The 21,654-nt window shown below is 47.7% G+C and overlaps 1 protein-coding gene across 1 annotated transcript in view; it reads left to right on the top strand.

The window, feature by feature from the left end:
• The window catches only part of LOC311118869 (low-density lipoprotein receptor-like), a gene marked incomplete at both ends in the record, with an annotated part of 60,127 nt that extends 43,719 nt beyond the window's left edge, over positions 1-16,408 (top strand). Inside the window, 4 exons of the mRNA XM_084193634.1 lie at positions 5,934-6,105; positions 10,966-11,193; positions 13,868-13,986; positions 16,269-16,408. Of these exons, the coding sequence (XP_084049760.1) occupies positions 5,934-6,105; positions 10,966-11,193; positions 13,868-13,986; positions 16,269-16,408 (659 nt within the window). The remainder of the gene's footprint in view (positions 1-5,933; positions 6,106-10,965; positions 11,194-13,867; positions 13,987-16,268) is intronic.
• Positions 16,409-21,654: the final 5,246 nt, after the last annotated feature.

Below are 21,654 nucleotides of genomic sequence, written 5' to 3'. Positions count from 1 at the left end.
CACTGAACTACTGTTGCCGTGATATAATTGATTAGAAAAAAAATCCCTTCCTTTTCCCGTTTGGCAGTGCGTCGCCCATATCGCCCTATTGAACAGACCGCCCCTGTTCATGATATGATATGATGATATATATGATATAATATGCCATTTAGCAGACGCTTTTATCCAAAGCGACTTACAGTCATGCGTGCATACATTTTTGTGTATGGTTGGTCCCGGGGATCGAACCCACTACCTTGGCGTTACAAGCGCCGTGCTCTACCAGCTGAGCTACAGAGGACCATTTCATGTAGGATACCATCAACACCACAGGCCTTTTTAGGTTGGAGGGTTTGTATTTGGTCCTGTAGTTCATTCAATGTAATTGGAGAATCCAGTGGGTTTTGGTAGTGTTTAATAGCTGATTCTAAGATTTGTAATTGATCATGTATATATATATTTTTTATTTTTTATTTTAAAAAATTGCTGTTTGATCTTTGTTATAGAGCCAAAAAAAGTGGTCTATCCACACATCTCCATTTTGGATAGATAACTCTTTGTATTGTTTGTTTAGTGTGTTCCAATTTTCCCAGAAGTGGTTAGATTCTATGGATTACTCAATTACATTGAGCTGATTTCTGATCTGCTGTTCTTTCTTTTTCGTGCTGTTCCTTCTCTCTCTCTCTCTCTCTCTCTCTCTCTCTCTCTCTCTCTCTCTCTCTCTGTCTCTCGCTCGCTCTCTCTTCTCTCTCTTTCTCTGTCTCTCGGTCTCTCACTCTCAGTTGCTCTCGCTCTGTGTTTCTGTCTCTCTCTCTCTCTCGCTCTCTCTCTCCCTTCCCTAGTGGGAGAGCGGCTGAAATTGATGGGTACAAATCCAGCAGACAGGGAAAATGATTGAATCCTAACTCGCAGTGAAAATGAAAATATTTGCTCCCCGTGCAGTGGCCCGTAGCAGCCTGGGACTGAGAAACTAATCTAGGCGTGGCTGGTGGGTGTGTGCAAGTGTGTGTGTGTTTGTGTGTGTGTGTCTGCCGTGGTTCGATACATGGAGCCAACTCAGAACGCCCTGACCTGATGGGACAAGTGGCCCGGCTTTGTCTTGATTGTGTCCGAGATGAGGAGGGAGGGAGGGAGGGGGCGAGATAAGGCTCCATCCATCTCCCTAAGCTCATCACTCTACATCAGACCAGGGCCATTTTCAAACCCATTCACCCAGACCCTGGGCCAGCTAACACCTGGCTGCCTGTCATCTCCTCTCTCTCTCTGTCTCTCTCTCTCTCTCTCTCTCTCTCTCTCTCTCTCTCTCTCTCACTCACTCACTCTCTTTATCTTTCCAACTCATCCTTTCTCTCTCAATCACCATTTAGGCCAGGGAACAGAACAGAACAGAGCTACTTGAGATGGTGATTCTGTGAGGTTGAGAACTACTCATGGAGGGGTAATAAGAGAGATGGTCAAAGAGAAGAGAGAGGAGAGAGATTGCTGTGTGGCAATGAGTGAGAGGTCTACTCCACACTCTCCTTGTGAGCTATTCATGTACGGTACCAAGACGTGTGTGTGTGTGTGTGTGTGTGCGTGTGTGTGTGTGTGTGTGCGTGTGTGTGTGTGTGTGTGTGTGTGTGCGTGTGTGTGTGTGTGTGTGTGTGTGTGCGTGTGTGTGTGTGCGTGTGTGTGTGTGTGTGTGTGTGTGTGTGTGTGTGTGTGTGTTTGTTTGTGTGTGTGTGTGTGTGTGTGTGTGTGTGACGACAGAGCAGCTATTAGAGATGGAAAGCCAAATGAAAATAGAAGGCAGTTAGAGGATAATGTAGGAGGTGGAGGTTTGGGGAGTAGGTTTCTTTCCACGCAGCTAAGCTAGAGCTGTGTGTGTGTGTTTGAGTGTATGTGTGTGAGCATACAGTACCAGTCAAAAGTTTGGACACACCTACTCATTCAAAATATTTTTACTATTTTCTACATTTTCTACATCAAAATATATTTTTGATTTTAGATTCTTCAAAGTAGCCACCCTTTGCCTTGTTGGCAGCTTTGCACACTCTTGGCATTCTGTCAACCAGCTTCACCTGGAATGCTTTTCCAACTGTCTTGAAGGAGTTCCCACAAATGCTGAGTACTTGTTGGCTGCTTTTCCTTCACTGCGGTCCAACTCATCCCAAACCATCTCAATTGGGTTGAGGTTGGGTGATTGTCGAAGCCAGGTCATCTGATGCAGCACTCCATCACTCTCCTTCTTAGTCAAATAGCCCTTACACAGCCTGGAGGTGTGTTGAGTCACTGTCCTGTTGAAGAACAAATGGTAGTCCTATTAAGCGCAAACCAGATGGGATGGCGTATCGCTGCAGAATGCTATGGTAGCCATGCTGGTAAGTGTGCCTTGAATTCTAAATAAATCACTGTCACTGTTACCAGAAAAGCACCACCACACCATCACACCTCCTCATCCATGCTTCACAGTGGGAACCACACATGCAGAGATCATCCGTTCACCTACTCTGCGTCTCACTAAGACACGGCGGTTGGAACCAAAAATCTCAAATTTGTACTCATCAGACCAAAGGACAGATTTCTACCGGTCTAATGTCCATTGCTCGTGTTTCTTGGCCCAAGCAAGTCTCTTCTTCTTATTGGTGTCCTTTAGTAGTGGTTTCTTTGCAGCAATTCGACCATGAAGGCCTGTCATTCACGCAGTCTCCTCTGAACAGTTGATGTTGAGATGTGTCTGTTACTTGAACTCTGTGAAGCATTTATTTGGGCGGGAATTTCTGAGGCTGGTAACTCTAATGAACTTATCCTCTGCAGCAGAGATAACTCTGGGTCTTCCTTTCCTGTGGCGGTCCTCATGAGAGCCAGTTTCATCATAGCGCTTGATGGTTTTTGGAACTGCTCTTGAATAAACTTTCATTTTCTGGATTGACTGACCTTCATGTCTTATGTAATGATGGACTGTCATTTCTCTTTGCTTATTTGAGCTGTTCTTGACATAATTTGGACTTGGTCTTTTACCAAATAGGGCTATCTTCTGTATACCACCCCTACCTTGTCACAACACAACTGATTGGCTCAAGCATTAAGAAGAAAAGAAATTCCACAAATTAACTTTGAACAAGGCACACCTGTTAATTGAAAGGCATTCCAGGTGACTACCTCATGAAGCTGGTTGAGAGAATGCCAAGACTGTGCAAAGCTGTCATCAATGCAAAGGGTGGCTACTTTGAAGAATCTCAAATATAAAATATATTTTGATTTGTTTAACACTTTATTGGTTACTATATGATTCCATATGTGTTATTTCATAGTTTTGATGTCTTCACTACTATTCTACAATGTAGAAAATAGTAAAAAATAAAGAAAAACCCTTGAATGAGTAGGTGTGTCCAAAATTTTGACTGGTACTGTACAGTGGGGGAAAAAAGTATTTAGTCAGACACCAATTGTGCAAGTTCTCCCACTTATAAAGATGAGAGAGGCCTGTAATTTTCATCATAGGTACACGTCAACTATGACAGACAAAATGAGAAAATTTTTTCCAGAAAATCACATTGTAGATTTGTAATGAATTTATTTGCAAATTATGGTGAAAATAAGTATTTGGTCAATAACAAAAGTTTCTCAATACTTTGTTATATACCCTTTGTTGGCAATGACACAGGTCAAACATTTTCTGTAAGTCTTCACAAGGTTTTCACACACTGTTGCTGGTATTTTGGCCCATTCCTCCATGCAGATCTCCTCTAGAGCAGTGATGTTTTGGGGCTGTCGCTGGGCAACATGGACTTTCAACTCCCTCCAAAGATTGTCTATGGGGTTGAGATCTGGAGACTGGCTAGGCCACTCCAGGACCTTGAAATGCTTCTTACGAAGCCACTCCTTCGTTGCCCGGGCGGTGTGTTTGGGATCATTGTCATTCTGAAAGACCCAGCCACGTTTCATCTTCAATGCCCTTGCTGATGGAAGGAGGTTTTCACTCAAAATCTCACGATACATGGCCCCATTCATTCTTTCCTTTACACGGATCAGTCGTCCTGGTCCCTTTGCAGAAAAACAGCCCCAAAGCATGATGTTTCCACCCCCATGCTTCACAGTAGGTATGGTGTTCTTTGGATGCAACTCAGCATTCTTTGTCCTCCAAACACGACGAGTTGAGTTTTTACCAAAAAGTTATATTTTGGTTTCATCTGACCATATGACATTCTCCCAATCCTCTTCTGGCTCATCCAAATGCACTCTAGCAAACTTCAGACGGGCCTGGACATGTACTGGCTTAAGCAGGGGGACACGTCTGGCACTGCAGGATTTTAGTCCCTGGCGGCGTAGTGTGTTACTGATGGTAGGCTTTGTTACTTTGGTCCCAGCTCTCTGCAGGTCATTCACTAGGTTCCCCCGTGTGGTTCTGGGATTTTTGCTCACCGTTCTTGTGATCATTTTGACCCCACGAGGTGAGATCTTGCGTAGAGCCCCAGATCGAGGGAGATTATCAGTGGTCTTGTATGTCTTCCATTTGCTAATAATTGCTCCCACAGTTGATTTCTTCAAACCAAGCTGCTTACCTATTGCAGATTCAGTCTTCCCAGCCTGTTGCAGGTCTACAATTTTGTTTCTGGTGTCCTTTGACAGCTCTTTGGTCTTGGCCATAGTGGAGTTTGGAGTGTGACTGTTTGAGGTTGAGGACAGGTGTCTTTTATACTGATAACAAGTTCAAACAGGTGCCATTAATACAGGTAACGAGTGGAGGACAGAGGAGCCTCTTAAAGAAGAAGTTACAGGTCTGTGAGAGCCAGAAATGTTGCTTGTTTGTAGGTGATCAAATACTTATTTTCCACCATAATTTGCAAATAAATTCATTCAAAATCCTACAATGTGATTTTCTGGAATTTCTTTTCTCAATTTGTCGTCATAGTTGACGTGTACCTATGATATAAATTACAGGCCTCTCTCATCTTTTTAAGTGGGAGAACTTGCACAATTGGTGGCTGACTAAATACTTTTTTTCCCCACTGTATGTGTATGCATTTTGTTTAATTGTTTGTGTGCATGTGTGTTTGCTGCTACCGTGTGTATTTGTGTGTGTGTGTGTTCCTTGCGGGAATTATTCAAACAAATGAGTCATTCTCTTTCACTGTGCTGAGAAATATGCCTTGGGTAGATGACGTAGACACACACATTTCACCCCAGGATAATAACCTAGAAACACAGCTTTGCCTATCTGCAGTACCAAGAATAGAACAGCGTGATTCATGGACCACAGATTCTCTCTTTTTTACAAGACAAACAGAGACTGGATATAAGGAGAGGTGTTGAGGTGACATTAGAGCCCTGTCATTGTCAATCAACCAGGAACAAGGAAGTGGCGTCTAAAGTCATTTCTAAAGTATTACTGGAAGAGTTGTGAAATATTCTGTTGACCTTTGTCCCTTGTGGGAAGGAAATTGTAACTCTGTTAGAAGGAAATTAGTTAAAATATTGCACACACCTGTGAATTATTGACTAGTATTAATCTTCTCATGAACACTGTTTGGCCCTTTGCATAGGCTAGTCTAAACCGGTTGTTTACGAAGCATGTGACAAATAAAAACATTTGTTTTTGATTTGATTTGACCTTCCAACCATTATAAGCTGTTATAAGAACAGTGACTGTGATCTTGATTTCACATCATCAGAATTGTTTTTTCCATGCTTAGCAATGTGTCAGCTATCTCTACCAATGTTTCAACTATCTCTACCAATGTTTCAACTATCTCTACCAATGTTTCATCTATATTTACCAATGTTTCAGCTATCTCTACCAATGTTTCAGCTATCTCTACCAATGTTTCATCTATATTTACCAATGTTTCATCTAGCTTTACCAATGTTCTCTCTCAGGGACGAGCTTGTACTTTGTAATAATGCTTTCCTCTGTCTGTATCAATGTTTTCAGCATTGAAATGTTATCATATTGTATATCTGTTGTGTCTCAGGGAAGAGCCCTTACCTGATGTTCACCAACCGCCATGAGATCTGCCGTATAGACCTGATAAAGAAAGACTACACCCAGGTGGTGCCCGCTCTGAAGAACGCTGTAGCCCTGGATGTGGACGTCACCACCAACAAGATGTACTGGTGTGACCTCTACCACCGCAAGATCTACAGGTAACGCACACACACACACACACACACACACATGGTGCACACGCACAAATCTGCTGTGAGTGTGAATATGGTGCAGAGCCATATATTTAGAGAGTTGGGACATTGAGGTTTCTGAATTATGTTGAATTATGTTACATGACACTACAACATTCTATGGCAGCCATGTTAGCTCCCAATTAACATTACATGGGGAATATTTAAACAATGCTGTGTAACTGAATGTCTAGAATTAGAACAATGTTCTAAATTCGAAAAGTTGGCCGAACTCTGGTTATGTGGAAAGGCGCTTATCAGGCTGAAGTTACAGAGCCATTCCTCTCTCCTCTCTCCTCTCTCTCTCCTCTCTGTCTTCTCTCTCTCTCCTCTCTCTCTCCTCTCTCCTCTATGTCTTCTCTCTCTCTCCTCTCCCCTCCTCTCTCCCCTCTCCCCTCTCTCATCTCTCCTCTCTCCACTCTCCTCTCCCCCTCTCTCCTCTCTCATCTCTCCTCTCTCTCCTCTCTTGACTACTGATCTCCTTAGCACTTCTCCCCTCTGTATGTGTACAGACAGATCATGACAGGCCCATGAGTCACAGATCTATGTATCCAGGGGCTTGTTAGGGTGCTAGAGGAAGCTACTGGACATGCAAACAAGTACACAAACACACACTAGCTTCTATTTCTGTCTGAGTAGACAATGTGCTGATGGTGAGAACATTTCAGAACATCATAATGAGAGAAGAAACTATGTTTGTTCATTTGTCACTCCCTCTCCACTGGGTTCTTTCCCTTCCACTCCTGTGTGTGTGTCTGCCGTGGTTCGATACATGGAGCCAACTCAGAACGCCCTGACCTGATGGGACAAGTGGCCCGGCTTTGTCTTGATTGTGTCCGAGATGAGGAGGGAGGGAGGGAGGGGTCGAGATAAGGCTCCATCCATCTCCCTAAGCTCATCACTCTACATCAGACCAGGGCCATTTTCAAACCCATTCACCCAGACCCTGGGCCAGCTAACACCTGGCTGCCTGTCATCTCCTCTCTCTCTCTCTCTCTCATTCTCTCTCACTCTCTCTCACTCTCTCTCTCTCTCTGTGTGTTGTTCGTTTTCCATCATGTCACACATTATGACGCTGATGCCCGAAGCACACCTGGAATGGAGAGATGGATGGTGCATGATGGGGCTGTTTGTCCTTCACACACAGATAGTTAGAAATCCACTAGTGTGTGTGTATGACGAGCTTGCCACCCTCCCTTGGAGGCAGGGGCCAGGGTAAATTATCTCAGTTGGGCCATATGCTGCTTCTAATTCCTCTCCCTGAATAATCACCCCATTACTCATCACATACACACTCACACACAAACAAACACACACACACACACACACACATTCACACCCCAGGGCCCGAGGAGGAGAGAGGACACAAACACACTGATTTGACATTGATAAGTACAGTCTTTATACACTCTCCTTCAGAACTAGCATATAACCACAGACTATGAGTTGGCCCTCACACCCACTGGCAGAGAACCTGTATACTTCCTTATGGGCTGGCACAGCAGCAAGTGCACATAGACTCCATCATTAGTGTACCAGTATCGTACACTTCTCACACGCTGGTCTGAAATTGTCGTGTTGTATACCTTAACCCCTGCTGTGCTAACATTAGGCAACAGCCACACAGTAGGATACCCACTGAGATGCTATGGATATTCCAAGTTCCATGTTGTGTAGTCATCACTTGTCACTCTGGATGATTTTCTGGGGAGGAGTGGTGAGGTGTTTCTTTAAAAAATTTATTTTAAATATTTTATAAATAATACAAAACATACACATAGAAATGACAACATCAGAGTGGTGAGGTGTTTCTGTGGGGAGCCCCTCTGTGGTGAACCCCTCTGTGGTGAACCCCTCTGTGGGGAGCCCCTCTGTGGTGAACCCCTCTGTGGTGAACCCCTCTGTGGGGAGCCCCTCTGTGGGGAGCCCCTCTGTGGTGAACCCTTCTGTGGGGAACCCCTCTGTGGTGAACCCCTCTGTGGGGAGCCCCTCTGTGGTGAACCCCTCTGTGTTATCCTCCATCCTCGTTATCTTAGCGTTAATTAATAGTGGTTAGTGTGGTGGCGGGTCCATGCAGCTCTGCTTACTTCCTGCTGTGATTAAAACATCTGAGATCAACAATAAATAATCAATAAATCAACAATAACACAGCTAATTAATGAGACTGCCTCCCCTGTCTGTCCCCATCCGTCTCTGTCTCGCTCGCTCTCTCTATCTGTCTGTGTGTGTGTGTGTGTCTGCTGTCCCTGTCTCTCCTATCCTTTTTATTCAATAATTTTCCTCCTCCGCCTCCTCCTCTCCCTCCTCCCCCTACTCCTCCTCCTCCGCCTCCTCCTCTCTCTCCTCCTCCTCCTCCCCCTACTCCTCCTCCTCCTCCTCTCCCTCCTCCTCCTACTCCTCCTCCTCCCCCTTCTCCTCTCCCTCCTCCTCCTCCTCCTCCCCATCCTCCTCCTCCTTCCACTCTCCCAGCTTTTAGTTCCTCTATCTCCCTGTTGTGTTAGGGTGTGAATTGGGACATTGCATCTGGTTAATAAAGCTCTCCTACAGGCCTAGCCAGGTAGTGGAGGAGTAATGTTTCATGGTGGATCTGCTGTGTCTCCTCTCAGGTCATCTCACCTCAGTTACTCAGACAAATCCCCCTCTTTAAGAAAAGAGGCTGGCTGCTTTGTCTGCTGATGAAAGGCGACAAGCCCATTCTAATAGCTAGTTTCTACAGGAAATAGGATTAGGGCAGGAGTTGTTAGAGAGTTGCCAGGTTAAGATGTTCCTGTCTGGGTATTCCTGTCTGGGCGACAACAGCCTATCACATGTATTACTGACCAGGAGAGTCCCTCCCCCATGGCGACAACAGCCTATCAGATGTATTACTGGCCAGGGAGTCCCTCCCCCAATTTCGACAACAGACTATCAGATGTATTACTGACCAGGAGAGTCCCTCCCCCAATGTCGACAACAGCCTATCACATGTATTACTGACCAGGAGAGTCCCTCCCCCATGGCGACAACAGCCTATCAGATGTATTACTGACCAGGAGAGTCCCTCCCCCAATGTCGACAACAGCCTATCAGATGTATTACTGACCAGGAGAGTCCCTCCCCCATGGCGACAACAGCCTATCAGATGTATTACTGGCCAGGAGAGTCCCTCCCCCAATGTCGACAACAGACTATCAGATGTATTACTGACCAGGAGAGTCCCTCCCCCAGGGTGACAACAGCCTATCAGATGTATTACTGACCAGGAGAGTCCCTCCCCCAATGTCGACAACAGCCTATCAGATGTATTACTGGCCAGGAGAGTCCCTCCCCCAATGTCGACAACAGACTATCAGATGTATTACTGACCAGGAGAGTCCCTCCCCCAGGGTGACAACAGCCTATCAGATGTATTACTGACCAGTAGAGTCCCTCCCCCAGGGTGACAACAGCCTATCAGATGTATTACTGACCAGGAGAGTCCCTCCCCCAATGTCGACAACAGCCTATCAGATGTATTACTGACCAGGAGAGTCCCTCCCCCAATGTCGACAACAGCCTATCAGATGTATTACTGGCCAGGAGAGTCCCTCCCCCAATGTCGACAACAGCCTATCAGATGTATTACTGGCCAGGAGAGTCACTCCCCCAATGTCGACAACAGACTATCAGATGTATTACTGACCAGGAGAGTCCCTCCCCCAATGTCGACAACAGCCTATCAGATGTATTACTGGCCAGGAGAGTCCCTCCCCCAGGGTGACAACAGCCTATCAGATGTATTACTGACCAGGAGAGTCCCTCCCCCAATGTCGACAACAGACTATCAGATGTATTACTGACCAGGAGAGTCCCTCCCCCAATGTCGACAACAGCCTATCAGATGTATTACTGGCCAGGAGAGTCCCTCCCCCAATGTCGACAACAGACTATCAGATGTATTACTGACCAGGAGAGTCCCTCCCCCAGGTTGACAACAGCCTATCAGGTGTATTACTGACCAGGAGAGTCCCTCCCCCAGGGTGACAACAGCCTATCAGATGTATTACTGACCAGGAGAGTCCCTCCCCCAGGGTGACAACAGCCTATCAGATGTATTACTGACCAGGAGAGTCCCTCCCCCATGGCGACAACAGCCTATCAGATGTATTACTGGCCAGGAGAGTCCCTCCCCCAATGTCGACAACAGCCTATCAGATGTATTACTGGCCAGGAGAGTCCCTCCCCCAATGTTGACAACAGACTATCAGATGTATTACTGACCAGGAGAGTCCCTCCCCCAGGTTGACAACAGCCTATCAGGTGTATTACTGACCAGGAGAGTCCCTCCCCCAGGGTGACAACAGCCTATCAGATGTATTACTGACCAGGAGAGTCCCTCCCCCAGGGTGACAACAGCCTATCAGATGTATTACTGACCAGGAGAGTCCCTCCCCCAGGGTGACAACAGCCTATCAGATGTATTACTGACCAGGAGAGTCCCTCCCCCAGGGTGACAACAGCCTATCAGATGTATTACTGACCAGGAAAGTCCCTCCCCCAGGGTGACAACAGCCTATCAGGTGTATTACTGACCAGGAGAGTCCCTCCCCCAGGGTGACAACAGATGGATGCCTTAGCTCTTTAAGTCAGTTAAGCTCTTGTATCTGACTTTTGGTCCTGTTCTATGTAATGTATCAGTACATTGTTTTGTAATACAGAGTGGTCTGATATGGACTCTGACACCTGGATGGGTCTGCAGTTGATTGTTTCTGTTGTTCTCTTTGTGTGTCTTAATATACTGTCCATGTGTATGTATAAGTATGTGTTATAATAATGTCATAATAACCTCTTCTTCTCTGTACTCCCCAGTGCGTACATCAACAAGGCCAGTGATTCGTCGGAGCAGGTGACTCTGATCGAGACAGCTCTGACCTCTCCAGAGGGGCTGGCTGTTGACTGGGTCCATAACAACATCTACTGGACCGACTCCGGAGATAAGACCATCTCCGTCGCCACGGGAGATGGCAAGAAGAGGAGGGTGCTGATCGCCACCGAGCTGAGCGAACCACGGGCCATCGCTGTGGACCCCCGACAAGGGTGAGAGGGGGCTGGATCGGAGGGAGGGATGGGATTGGGGAGTTAGGGGGGAGGTTGGTGTAGAGTTGGGGTTAGTGTTGAGAGAAGGTGAGGGAGTGAGGAGGTGAGGGAGTGATGTAAAAAATAAGGGACAGAGAGAGAGAGAGAGAGAGAGAGACAGAGAGAGAGAGACAGAGAGAGAGAGACAGAGAGAGAGAGAGAGACAGAGAGAGAGTGAGAGAGAGAGAGAGAGAGACAGAGAGAGAGAGAGAGACAGAGTGCTTCTGTCACCAACCAAGGAGGGCCTACAGCAGCACCTAGATCTTCTGCACAGATTCTGTCAGACCTGGGCCCTGACAGTAAATCTCAGTAAGACAAAAATAATGGTGTTCCAAAAAAGGTCCAGTTGCCAGGACCACAAATACAAATTCCATCTAGACACCGTTGCCCTAGAGCACACAAAAAACTATACATACCTCGGCCTAAACATCAGCGCCACAGGTAACTTCCACAAAGCTGTGAACGATCTGAGAGACAAGGCAAGAAGGGCCTTCTATGCCATCAAAAGGAACATAAAATTTGACATACCAATTAGGATCTGGCTAAAAATACTTGAATCAGTTATAGAACCCATTGCCCTTTATGGTTCTGAGGTCTGGGGTCCGCTCACCAACCAAGAATTCACAAAATGGGACAAACACCAAATTGAGACTCTGCATGCAGAATTCTGCAAAAACATCCTCCGTGTACAACGTAAAACACCAAATAATGCATGCAGAGCAGAATTAGGCCAATACCCGCTAATTATCAAAATCCAGAAAAGAGCCGTTAAATTCTATAACCACTTAAAAGGAAGCGATTCCCAAACCTTCCATAACAAAGCCATCACCTACAGAGAGATGAACTTGGAGAAGAGTCCCCTAAGTAAGCTTGTCCTGGGGCTCTGTTCACAAACACAAACAGACCCCACACAGCCCCAGGACAACAACAACAACAACACAACTAGACCCAACCAAATCATGAGAAAACAAAAAGAGAATTACTTGACACATTGGAAAGAACAAACAAAAAAACAGAGCAAACTAGAATGCTATTTGGCCCTAAACAGAGAGTACACAGTGGCAGAATACTTGACCACTGTGACTGACCCAAACTTAAGGAAAGCTTTGACTGTGTACAGACTCAGTGAGCATAGCCTTGCTATTGAGAAAGGCCGCCGTAGGCAGACCTGGCTCTCAAGAGAAGACAGGCTATGTGCACACTGCCCACAAAATGAGGTGGAAACTGAGCTGCACTTCCTAACCTCCTGCCAAATGTATGACCATATTAGAGACACATATTTCCCTCAGATTACAGCGATCCACAAAGAATTCGAAAACAAATCCAATTTTGATAAACTCCCTTATCTACTGGGTGAAAAACCACAGTGTGCCATCACAGCTGCAAGATTTGTGACCTGTTGCCACAAGAAAAGGGCAACCAGTGAAGAACAAACACCATTGTAAATACAACCCATATTTATGTTCATTTATTTTCCCATTTGTACTTTAACTATTTGCACATTGTTACAACACTGTATATATACATAATATGACATTTGAAATGTCTTTATTCTTTTGGAACCTCTGAGTGTAATGTTTACTGTTAATATTTATTGTTTATTTCACTTTTGTTTACTATCTACTTCACTTGCTTTGGCAATGTTAACATACGTTTCCCATGCCAATAAAGCCCTTAAATTGAAATTGAAATTGAAATTGAGAGACAGAGACATACATAAAGAGTTTGAGAGAGGTTGGGTAAAAGAGTAAGACAGCTTGATTGTCCATGATGTGTCACATTATGAGTTGCCTATCTGGTCAGAAACCTGAAACATGTTAGAACACTGAAACAGATCAGAACACTAAAACGTGGTCAGTCACCTGCTCTTTCCTCTCAGCATCTTGCCTTGTTTCTCTCTCCCCTCTCTCTTTCTCTCCCTCTCTCTTTCTCCATTTCTCACTCTCTCCTCCCTCCCCCTCCCCCTCCCCCTCCCCCTCTACCTTTTCCTCTTCCCCTCCCTCCCTCCCTCCCTCCCTCCCTCCCTCCCTCCCTACCTCTCTTCCTATCAGACGTAGCTGTAGGCATCAATAGCATCTATCTAGTGTCTCAGTCTGAAGCATCACAGCTCTCTCAACACTTAAGCTCCTCTCATCTCCCATCTTCCTGGCTCTCCCTGACAACTCTATTCCCCAAGGCCTTCTTCTTTCCACAACATTACTGAGCCAGACGAGCATGAAACATGCAAATGAGCCAAACGCAGGTTTGGTTCCTCAGTACAGGGAGAGAAGACAATGTTAGCTAACTGTCCCCGCTGGTCTGTATACTACCTGCCTGCCTGCCTGGCTGGCATATTTATATCATGGAGGTAGAACAGAGAGCTGCTGCCTGGGAGATATGTACACAGTTTGCCTTTGGCTCAATAGTGGAGATGGTTTACTTTTAAACCATTTAGATATTTATCTGAGATTCTTTACTACAGTATCAGGTAAGGTTGCACTGCTGATAGTCACCTAATAGCATTTTTTGTCTGTCTGTCTGTCTGTCTGTCTGTCTCTCTCTCTCGCTCTCTCGCTCTCCATACTGTGGGCTACATATCCTCACTATGTGATTATTGTAGTTATTGTTCAATCTAAATCCCCTTTCTCTCCTGTAGGTTTATGTACTGGTCTGACTGGGGGACCCAGGCAAAGATAGAGAAGGCTGGCATGAACGGAGTGGACCGCCAGGTACTGGTGTCAGAGAGGATCGAGTGGCCCAACGGAATCACTCTGGGTAAGACTGGCACTGGGGAGAGCGGGAGGGAATGAGGGAGAGAGAGGTACATTTTTGTTTATTTCACTTTTGTTTATTATCTACTTCACTTGCTTTGGCAATGTTAACATATGTTTCCCATGCCAATAAAGCCCTTAAATTGAATTGAAATTTAAATTGAGAGGGAGGGATGTAGGGAAGGAAGGAATGAGGGAGAGCTACATGATGATATTACAGATACAGAGAAAGGCTGAAGGGAAAGGAAGACACAGAGAGAGGTGAGAAGCGAAAAGAGAGAAAGAAAGAAAACATTGTAAAACAACCATTTCTGTCACATAGTTGTGAGTCAGTCAGTGTGGCTCTGTCATCAGTCAGCCTGTAGTTTGTTATTTCAGCAGAGCTGTGAATGAAGCGGCCCCAGCTGTGTCATCAATACCCCAATCATCCTCCCCTCCATCCCTCCATCCTTCCATCCCTCCACCCCTCCATCCCTCCACCCTTCCATCCCTCCACCCCTCCATCCCTCCACCCTTCCATCCCTCCACCCCTCCATTCCTCCATCCTTCCATCCCTCCACCCCTCCATCCCTCCATCCTTCCATCCCTCCACCCCTCCATCCCTCCACCCTTCCACCCCTCCATCCCTCCATCCTTCCATCCCTCCATCCTTCCATCCCTCCACCCTTCCATCCCTCCACCCTTCCATCCCAACAACAGAGCAGAGAGAGAGAGAACAACAGAGCAGAGAGAGAGAACAACAGAGCAGAGAGAGAGAGAGAACAACAGCAGAGAGAGAACAACAGAGAGAGAGAACAACAGAGCAGAGAGAGAGTACAACAGAGCAGAGAGAGAGAACAACAGAGCAGAGAGAGAGAGAGAACAACAGAGCAGAGAGAGAGAGAACAACAGAGCAGAGAGAGAGAGAGTGAGAACAACAGAGCAGAGAGAGAGAGAACAACAGAGCAGAGAGAGAGAGAACAACAGAGCAGAGAGAGAGAGAGAACAACAGAGCAGAGAGAGAGAGAGAACAACCGAGCAGAGAGAGAGAACAACAGAGCAGAGAGAGCGAGAACAACAGAGCAGAGAGAGAGAGAACAACAGAGCAGAGAGAGAGAACAACAGAGCAGAGATAGGGAGAACAACAGAGCAGAGAGAGAGAGAACAGCAGAGAGAGCGAGAGACATCAGAGAGAGAACGACAGAGCAGAGAGAGAGAGACATCAGAGAGAGAGAGACAGAGATAGAACGACAGAGCAGAGAGAGAGAACGACAGAGCAGAGAGAGAGAGAGAACAACAGAGCAGAGAGAGAGAGACATCAGCGAGAGAGAGACAGAGAGAGAACGACAGAGCAGAGAGAGAGAGAGAGACATCAGAGAGAACAACAGAGCAGAGAGAGAGAGAGAGATAACAACAGCAGAGAGAGAGAGAACAACAGAGCAGAGAGAGAGAGATAACAACAGCAGAGAGAGAGAACAACAGAGCAGAGAGAGAGAGAGAAGGGTGTGGAATTGAGGTGTCGCTAGCTAAGGCTACATCTGTATGAAAACAAGTTATGTTGAGAGTTAGAGGAGCGTGAGAGAGAGAGAAAATAACACTGGCTGGCTAATTTTGTTTCTCAAAAAAAAAAAAAAGGGATTATTTTCCCCTTTTCATCAATTTCACAGCCAGCAGGCAGACAGAGCAGAGTAGAATGGTTGATTGTATGAGTGGCTGAGTGGAGAAAGGTGAGGTTGTGAATGAATAAAGCACCGCTGTTACCTGATTGACTCCCTACAGCTGTGTTATTACATCAATATTTACTTTGCCGACCTGCTTATTCACTTCCAAAACAGTTGATCTAGCTAGCCTTATTAACTGCACACCTACACACACTCGATTGACATAGCTTGATATTAGCTTGAGGTCAGGTTAGGTTAAGTGCCAGGCTCAGGGGACTTTTTGTAGTATTCCCCATCTGGAGATTGAACCAGCAACCTTCTGATCGCTATTGTATTGTCCAATTGGAGGGCATGGCTGACAAAGAGGATTGATGTTCTACTGGACCAGAACCATCAAACTCTCTGTCTAGACCTTTTCTCATTAACTTCTGAAGAAGTGTTGTACCGTACATTAACCTGACCTCCCTCGCTCTCTCCTCTCCATTCCATTCCTCTCTTTCTCTCTCTTTCTCCCCACCTATCTCCCTCTCTCTCTCCCTTACTTATTCTCTCCCTCCCCCTCTCTCCCTTCCCTCTCCCCCTCTCTCATCCCCTTTCTCTCTCTCCCTCTCACTTCTCTCTCACTCCCTCTCTCTCCCTATCTCAGACCTATCCAACAGGCGTCTGTACTGGGTGGACTCTAAGCTGCACTTGCTCTCCAGCATCGACCTGAACGGTGACAACCGTAAAGTGCTGCTCTTTTCCCAGGACCACCTGGGGCACCCCTTTGCTCTCACCGTCTTCGAGGTAAAGAGGGAAGAGACATGGGAGGAGTAGGAGGGGGTGAAGGGTGGGAGGCACAGAGGAGGGAGGAGGGGGGAGGAGCAGGATGGGATGGAGAGTAAGGGAGAGATGGGGGAGGAGGGGAGATGAGCAGGAGGAGGTGGAGATGAGCAGGAGGAGGTGGAGAGTGAGGGGGAGATGGGGGAGGAGGGTGGAGGAGTAGGAGGGGGTGGAGGGAGAGATGGGCGAGGCATCGAGTCACAGCTGTAAAAGGGTGAGATTGGTAAGGAGGAAGGGGAGAGGCCAGAGAAGGGAGTAGGGGTTGACAGCCACAGGGAGAGGGAGGAGGGGGAGAGTGTGGGAGGCACCGGGTCACAGAGGGGGGAGGAGTAGGGAGTGGAAGGAATCGGGTCACAGAGGGGGAGGAGGGGGGAAAGTAATCTGGTCCCAGGTGGAGAAGGGAGAGTGTCAGAGGGGTAAGCAGGGAGGGCACAGTGGTGTGAGACTGTGACATGCTACAGGTAGTGTCTTTCAACAGCTGCCGTGTCAATGCCACAGGAAAAGCCTCTATGAGTCAGGCATGGTAGAATAGTGGTGTACAGAATCAATAGAGGGAGGGAGATGACCAATAAGAACTAAAGGAAGTAATAATGGGTAATGCAGAGTCAGAGGATTGGATGAGATAACAGAGCACTGGCTGCTCTAAGGACTACCAGTAGATCAGTGGTAATATGGTAGGGGTGCACACAGAGGGGGACCTGGGGACATTCAGAGAGACCACTGTCCCAGGCTCTGTGGGGCAGCAGTTATAACACTCAGAGTAACACACTCTAGAGCCTTGAAACTTAACTCTGGACCTCGAAGCCAGTTCCACTGCATTATTTCATTGTTCCCCTCTAATCAGGGACTGATTTAGACCTGGGATACCAGGTGTGTGCAATTAATTATCAGGTAGAACAGAAAACCAGGAGGCTCCGGACCTCGTAGGGTAAGAGTTGAGTACCCCTGGTATAGATGAATGGCCTCCAGCGCTGTGTTCATTCTGCAGTAGCTAGCCAGGACCCAGACTTCACAGTTCCTGTGGGTGGCCAGACCAGGCCATGGTCTTCAGTACCGCAGGGCCGTGGAGGATGGAGGGGTAGAGGGGTCATACATCACAGCCTAGCCCCCTGACAGGCCCCCCGACAGGGCAGGATTCTCCACACGACCCCCCCCCCCCCCCACCTCCACTCTCCTCCCTGGGGCCTGTGGCCAGGTGTTGGAAACAGGAAACAATGTTTTTCCACCCATCTTAGTTTTATTGCTGTCTGCTTGGCCGGAGGGAGGGAGTGGGCTGGGCTGGAGAGAGGGAGTGGGCTGGGCTGGAGAGGGGGAGGGAGGGAGTGGGCTGGGCTGGAGGGAGGGAGTGGGCTGGGCTGGAGGGAGGGAGTGGAGTGGGCTGGGCTGGAGGGAGGGAGGGAGTGGGCTGGGCTAGAGAGAGGGAGTGGGCTGGGCTGGAGAGGGGGAGTGGGCTGGGCTGGAGAGAGGGAGTGGGCTGGGCTGGAGGGAGGGAGGGAGGGAGGGAGGGAGGGAGGGAGGGAGGGAGGGAGTGGGCTGGGCTGGAGGGAGGGAGTGGGCTGGGCTGGAGGGAGAGAGGGAGTGGGCTGGGCTGGAGGGAGGGAGGGAGTGGGCTGGGCTAGAGAGAGGGAGTGGGCTGGGCTGGAGGGAGGGAGGGAGTAGGCTGGGCTGGAGAGGGGGAGGGAGGGAGTGGGCTGGGCTGGAGGGAGGGAGGGAGTGGGGCCGGAGGGAGGGAGGGAGTGGGCTGGGCTAGAGAGAGGGAGTGGGCTGGGCTGGGGAGGTAGTAGGGCTGGGCTGGAGAGGTAGTAGGGCTGGGCTGGAGAGAAGCAGTGGCGCTGGGGGGAGGGAGTGGGGCTGAGAGAGGTTACTGTAGAGTACAGACTTGAATTGGATGGGCTGTGAGGGACTGATATCGGGGCTGACTCTGTGTAGATGGGCTGTGAGGGACTGATATCGGGGCTGACTGAGTAGATGGGCTGTGAGGGACTGATATCGGGGCTGACTCTGTGTAGATGGGCTGTGATAGGGACTGATATCGGGGCTGACTCTGAGTAGATGGGCTGTGATAGGGACTGATATCGGGGCTGACTCTGAGTAGATGGGCTGTGATAGGGACTGATATCGGGACTGACTGAGTAGATGGGTTGTGATAGGGACTGATATCGGGGCTGACTCTGAGTAGATGGGCTGTGAGAGGACTTATATTTTGGGGCTGACTCTGAGTAGATGGAGTACGAATGACTGAGAGGGCTGAGCAGAAAGTTAGACAGGATAGAGTGAGGAACTGACAGGTGTTGTGCGGGGATGGATTGGAGAGAATGTAAGGGACTGGCAGATGAGTGCAATACCTCTTCCTAATTTGCTATTGTGGGTGTGTGAGTGCACTCCTGGTCTAAACAGCTTACTTGAAAGAACCCGTAACCCTCCAGGCTTATACTTAACTTTCATCTAGCTGACACCCTGCACAATGGATATCAGCCCTACCTTACAGCTCATTGCACCTTTCCTATAGGGACTAAAGTCATGTAATGAGTGGACAGGTGTGAGTAGAGCTGAGCTGATCCAGGACCAGTGTTGAAAGGTGGAGTGTCAGGGTAGGTAGTGTTAAGGGCTGATCAGGGTTAAGAGCCTGGGATATATGGCCGTCTCAGGGTTTAAGCCTGAAGACATGAAAGACCCACCTTGATCTCACTGTTAAGCCCAGGGGTGTCTGTACATGGCTGCAATGCAGTATCTGAAACAAAAAGAAGGAGGGAGTGAAGGAGGGTGGGATTGAAGGAGGAAGGGAGTGAAGGAGGGAGGGAGGGAGTGAAGGAGGGAGGGAAGGAGTGAAGGAGGGAGTGAGTGAAGGAGGGAGTGAGTGAAGGAGGGAGGCAGTGAAGAAGGGAGGGAGGGAGTGAAGGAGGGAGGAAGTAAAGGTAGGAGGGATGGAGTGAAGAAGTGAGGGAGGGAGTGAGTGAAGGAGGGAGTGAGTGAAGGAGAGAGGGAGTGAAGGAAGGAGGGAGTGAAAGAGGGAGGGAGGGAGTGAAGGAGGGAGGGAGTGAAGGAAGGAGGGAGTGAAGGAGGGAGGGAGTGAAGGAGTGAGGGAGGGAGTGAAGAAGTGAGGGAAGGAGTGAGGGAGGGAGTGAAGAAGGGAGGGAGGGAGGGAGGGAGTGAGTGAGTGAGTGAGTGAGTGAGTGAGTGAAGGAGGGAGGGAGGGAGTGAAGGAGGGAGGGAGGGAGGGAGTGAAGGAGGGAGTGAAGGAAGGAGGGAGGGAGGGAGTGAGTGAGTGAGTGAAGGAGGGAGGGAGGGAGTGAAGGAGGGAGGGAGGGAGTGAAGGAGGGAGTGAAGGAAGGAGTGAGGGAGGGAGTGAAGGAGGGAGGGAGGGAGCGAAGGAGGAGGGAGTGAAGGAGGGAGGGAGGGAATGAAGGAGGAAGGGAGTGAAGGAAAAGGGAGTGAAAGAGGGAGGGGGGGTGATAAACTGGAGGAAGGTATATTATCCTGAGGATATTTGTTTTATATAATGCTTTTAAAAGGTTATCTGAATCGAATCTCTGAGAGAGAGAGAGAGTTAGAGAGAGAGAGGGATGGGAAAGAGAAAGAGGGATGAGAGGGGGATAGAGAGAGAGAGAACTTAACTATTTGCACATCGTTACAACACTGTATATAGCCATAATATGACATTTGAAATGTCTCCATTCCTTTGGAACTGTATAATGTTTACTGTTAATGTTTATTATCTATTCCATTTGATTTGGCAATGTTAACTTATGTTTCCCATGCCAGGGAGGGAGGGAGGGAGGGAGGGAGGGAGGGAGAGAGGGAGGGAGGGAGGGAGGGAGGGAGAGAGAGAGGGAGGGAGACAGAGACAGAGAGAGACAGAGAGAGAGAGAGAGAGAGAAAACCAGGGAGAGATGGATAAATAAACAAAGGGTGCCTCCATTGATAGCCTAGGGAGGGTAGGTAGGGGAACACTGCCTCCTGCCAGGCCACCTGCTCTCAGCTGACCTTTAGAAACACAAGGCTTTATAAACCAACCTCTCTCTACTCTAATGCCATGACTTAGCCCCTTTACTCTCTGTCTCGATCATAATAACTCTCTATAACTCTCTGTCTCAATTCAATTCAAGGGGCTTTATTGGCATGGGAGACATATGTTTACATTGCCAAAGCAAGTGGAATAGACAATCAACAAACGGGAAATAAACAAGGGAAACATTAGTAAACATTACACTCACAAAAGTTTTAAAAGAATAGAGACATTTCAAATGTTATATTGTGGCAGGAGGTTTGGAAGTGTTGTAATGATGTGCAAGTAGTTGAAGTATGAAAGGGGAAATAAATAAACAGATAAATATAGGTTGTATTTACAATGTTTGCGCTCCACTGGTTGCCCTTTTCTCATGGCAATGGGCCACAAATATTGCTGCTGTGATTGCACACAGATATGGGAGTTTATCAATGCTTGATTTGTTTTCAAATTCTTTGTGGGTCTGTGTGTTCTGTGGGAAATATGTGTCTCTAATGTGGTCATACATTTGGCTGGAGGTTTGGAAGTGTAGCTCAGTTTCCACCTCATTTTGTGGGCAGTGTGCACATAGCCTGTCTTCTCTTGAGCCAGGTCTGCCTACGGCGGCCTCTCTCAATAGCAAGGCTATGCTCACTGAGTCTGTACATAGTCAAGGATTTTCTTAATTTTGGGTCAGTCACAGTGGTCGGGTATTCTGCCACTGTGAACTCTCTGTTTAGGGACAGGTAGTGTTCCAAATTGCTTCGTTTTTTGGTTGATTCTTTCCAGTGTGTCAAATAGTTATCTTTTTGTTTCTCATAATAAGTTGAATCTGAATGTGTCTCTGTCGCTCTCTGTCTATCTCTCTCTGTCTCTGTCTCTCTCTGTCTCTCTCTGTCTCTCTCTCTCTCTCTCTGTGTCTCTCTCTGTCTCTGTTTCTCTCTCGCTCTCTCTCTCTCTGTCTGTCTGTCTGTCTGTCTGTCTGTCTGTCTGTCTGTCTGTCTGTCTGTCTGTCTGTCTGTCTGTCTCTCTCTCTGTGTCTCTCTCTCTCTATCTCTCTGTCTATATCTCTCTCTTTGTCTCTCTCTCGATCACGATCTCTCTCTCTGTCTCTCTCTATCACGATCTCTCTCTGTCTATCTCTCTCTGTCTCTGTCTCTCTCTGTCTATCTGTCTCTGTCTCTCTCTGTCTCTGTGTTTTCTCTCACTCTCTCTCTCTCTCTCA

This window comes from Coregonus lavaretus (assembly GCF_964263955.1).
Source record: "Coregonus lavaretus genome assembly, contig: HAP1_SCAFFOLD_2831, whole genome shotgun sequence".
Taxonomy (NCBI): Eukaryota; Metazoa; Chordata; class Actinopteri; order Salmoniformes; family Salmonidae; genus Coregonus; species Coregonus lavaretus.
The sequence above is the reverse complement of the archived record's forward strand: the minus strand, read 5'-3'. Positions and strand labels throughout refer to the sequence as shown.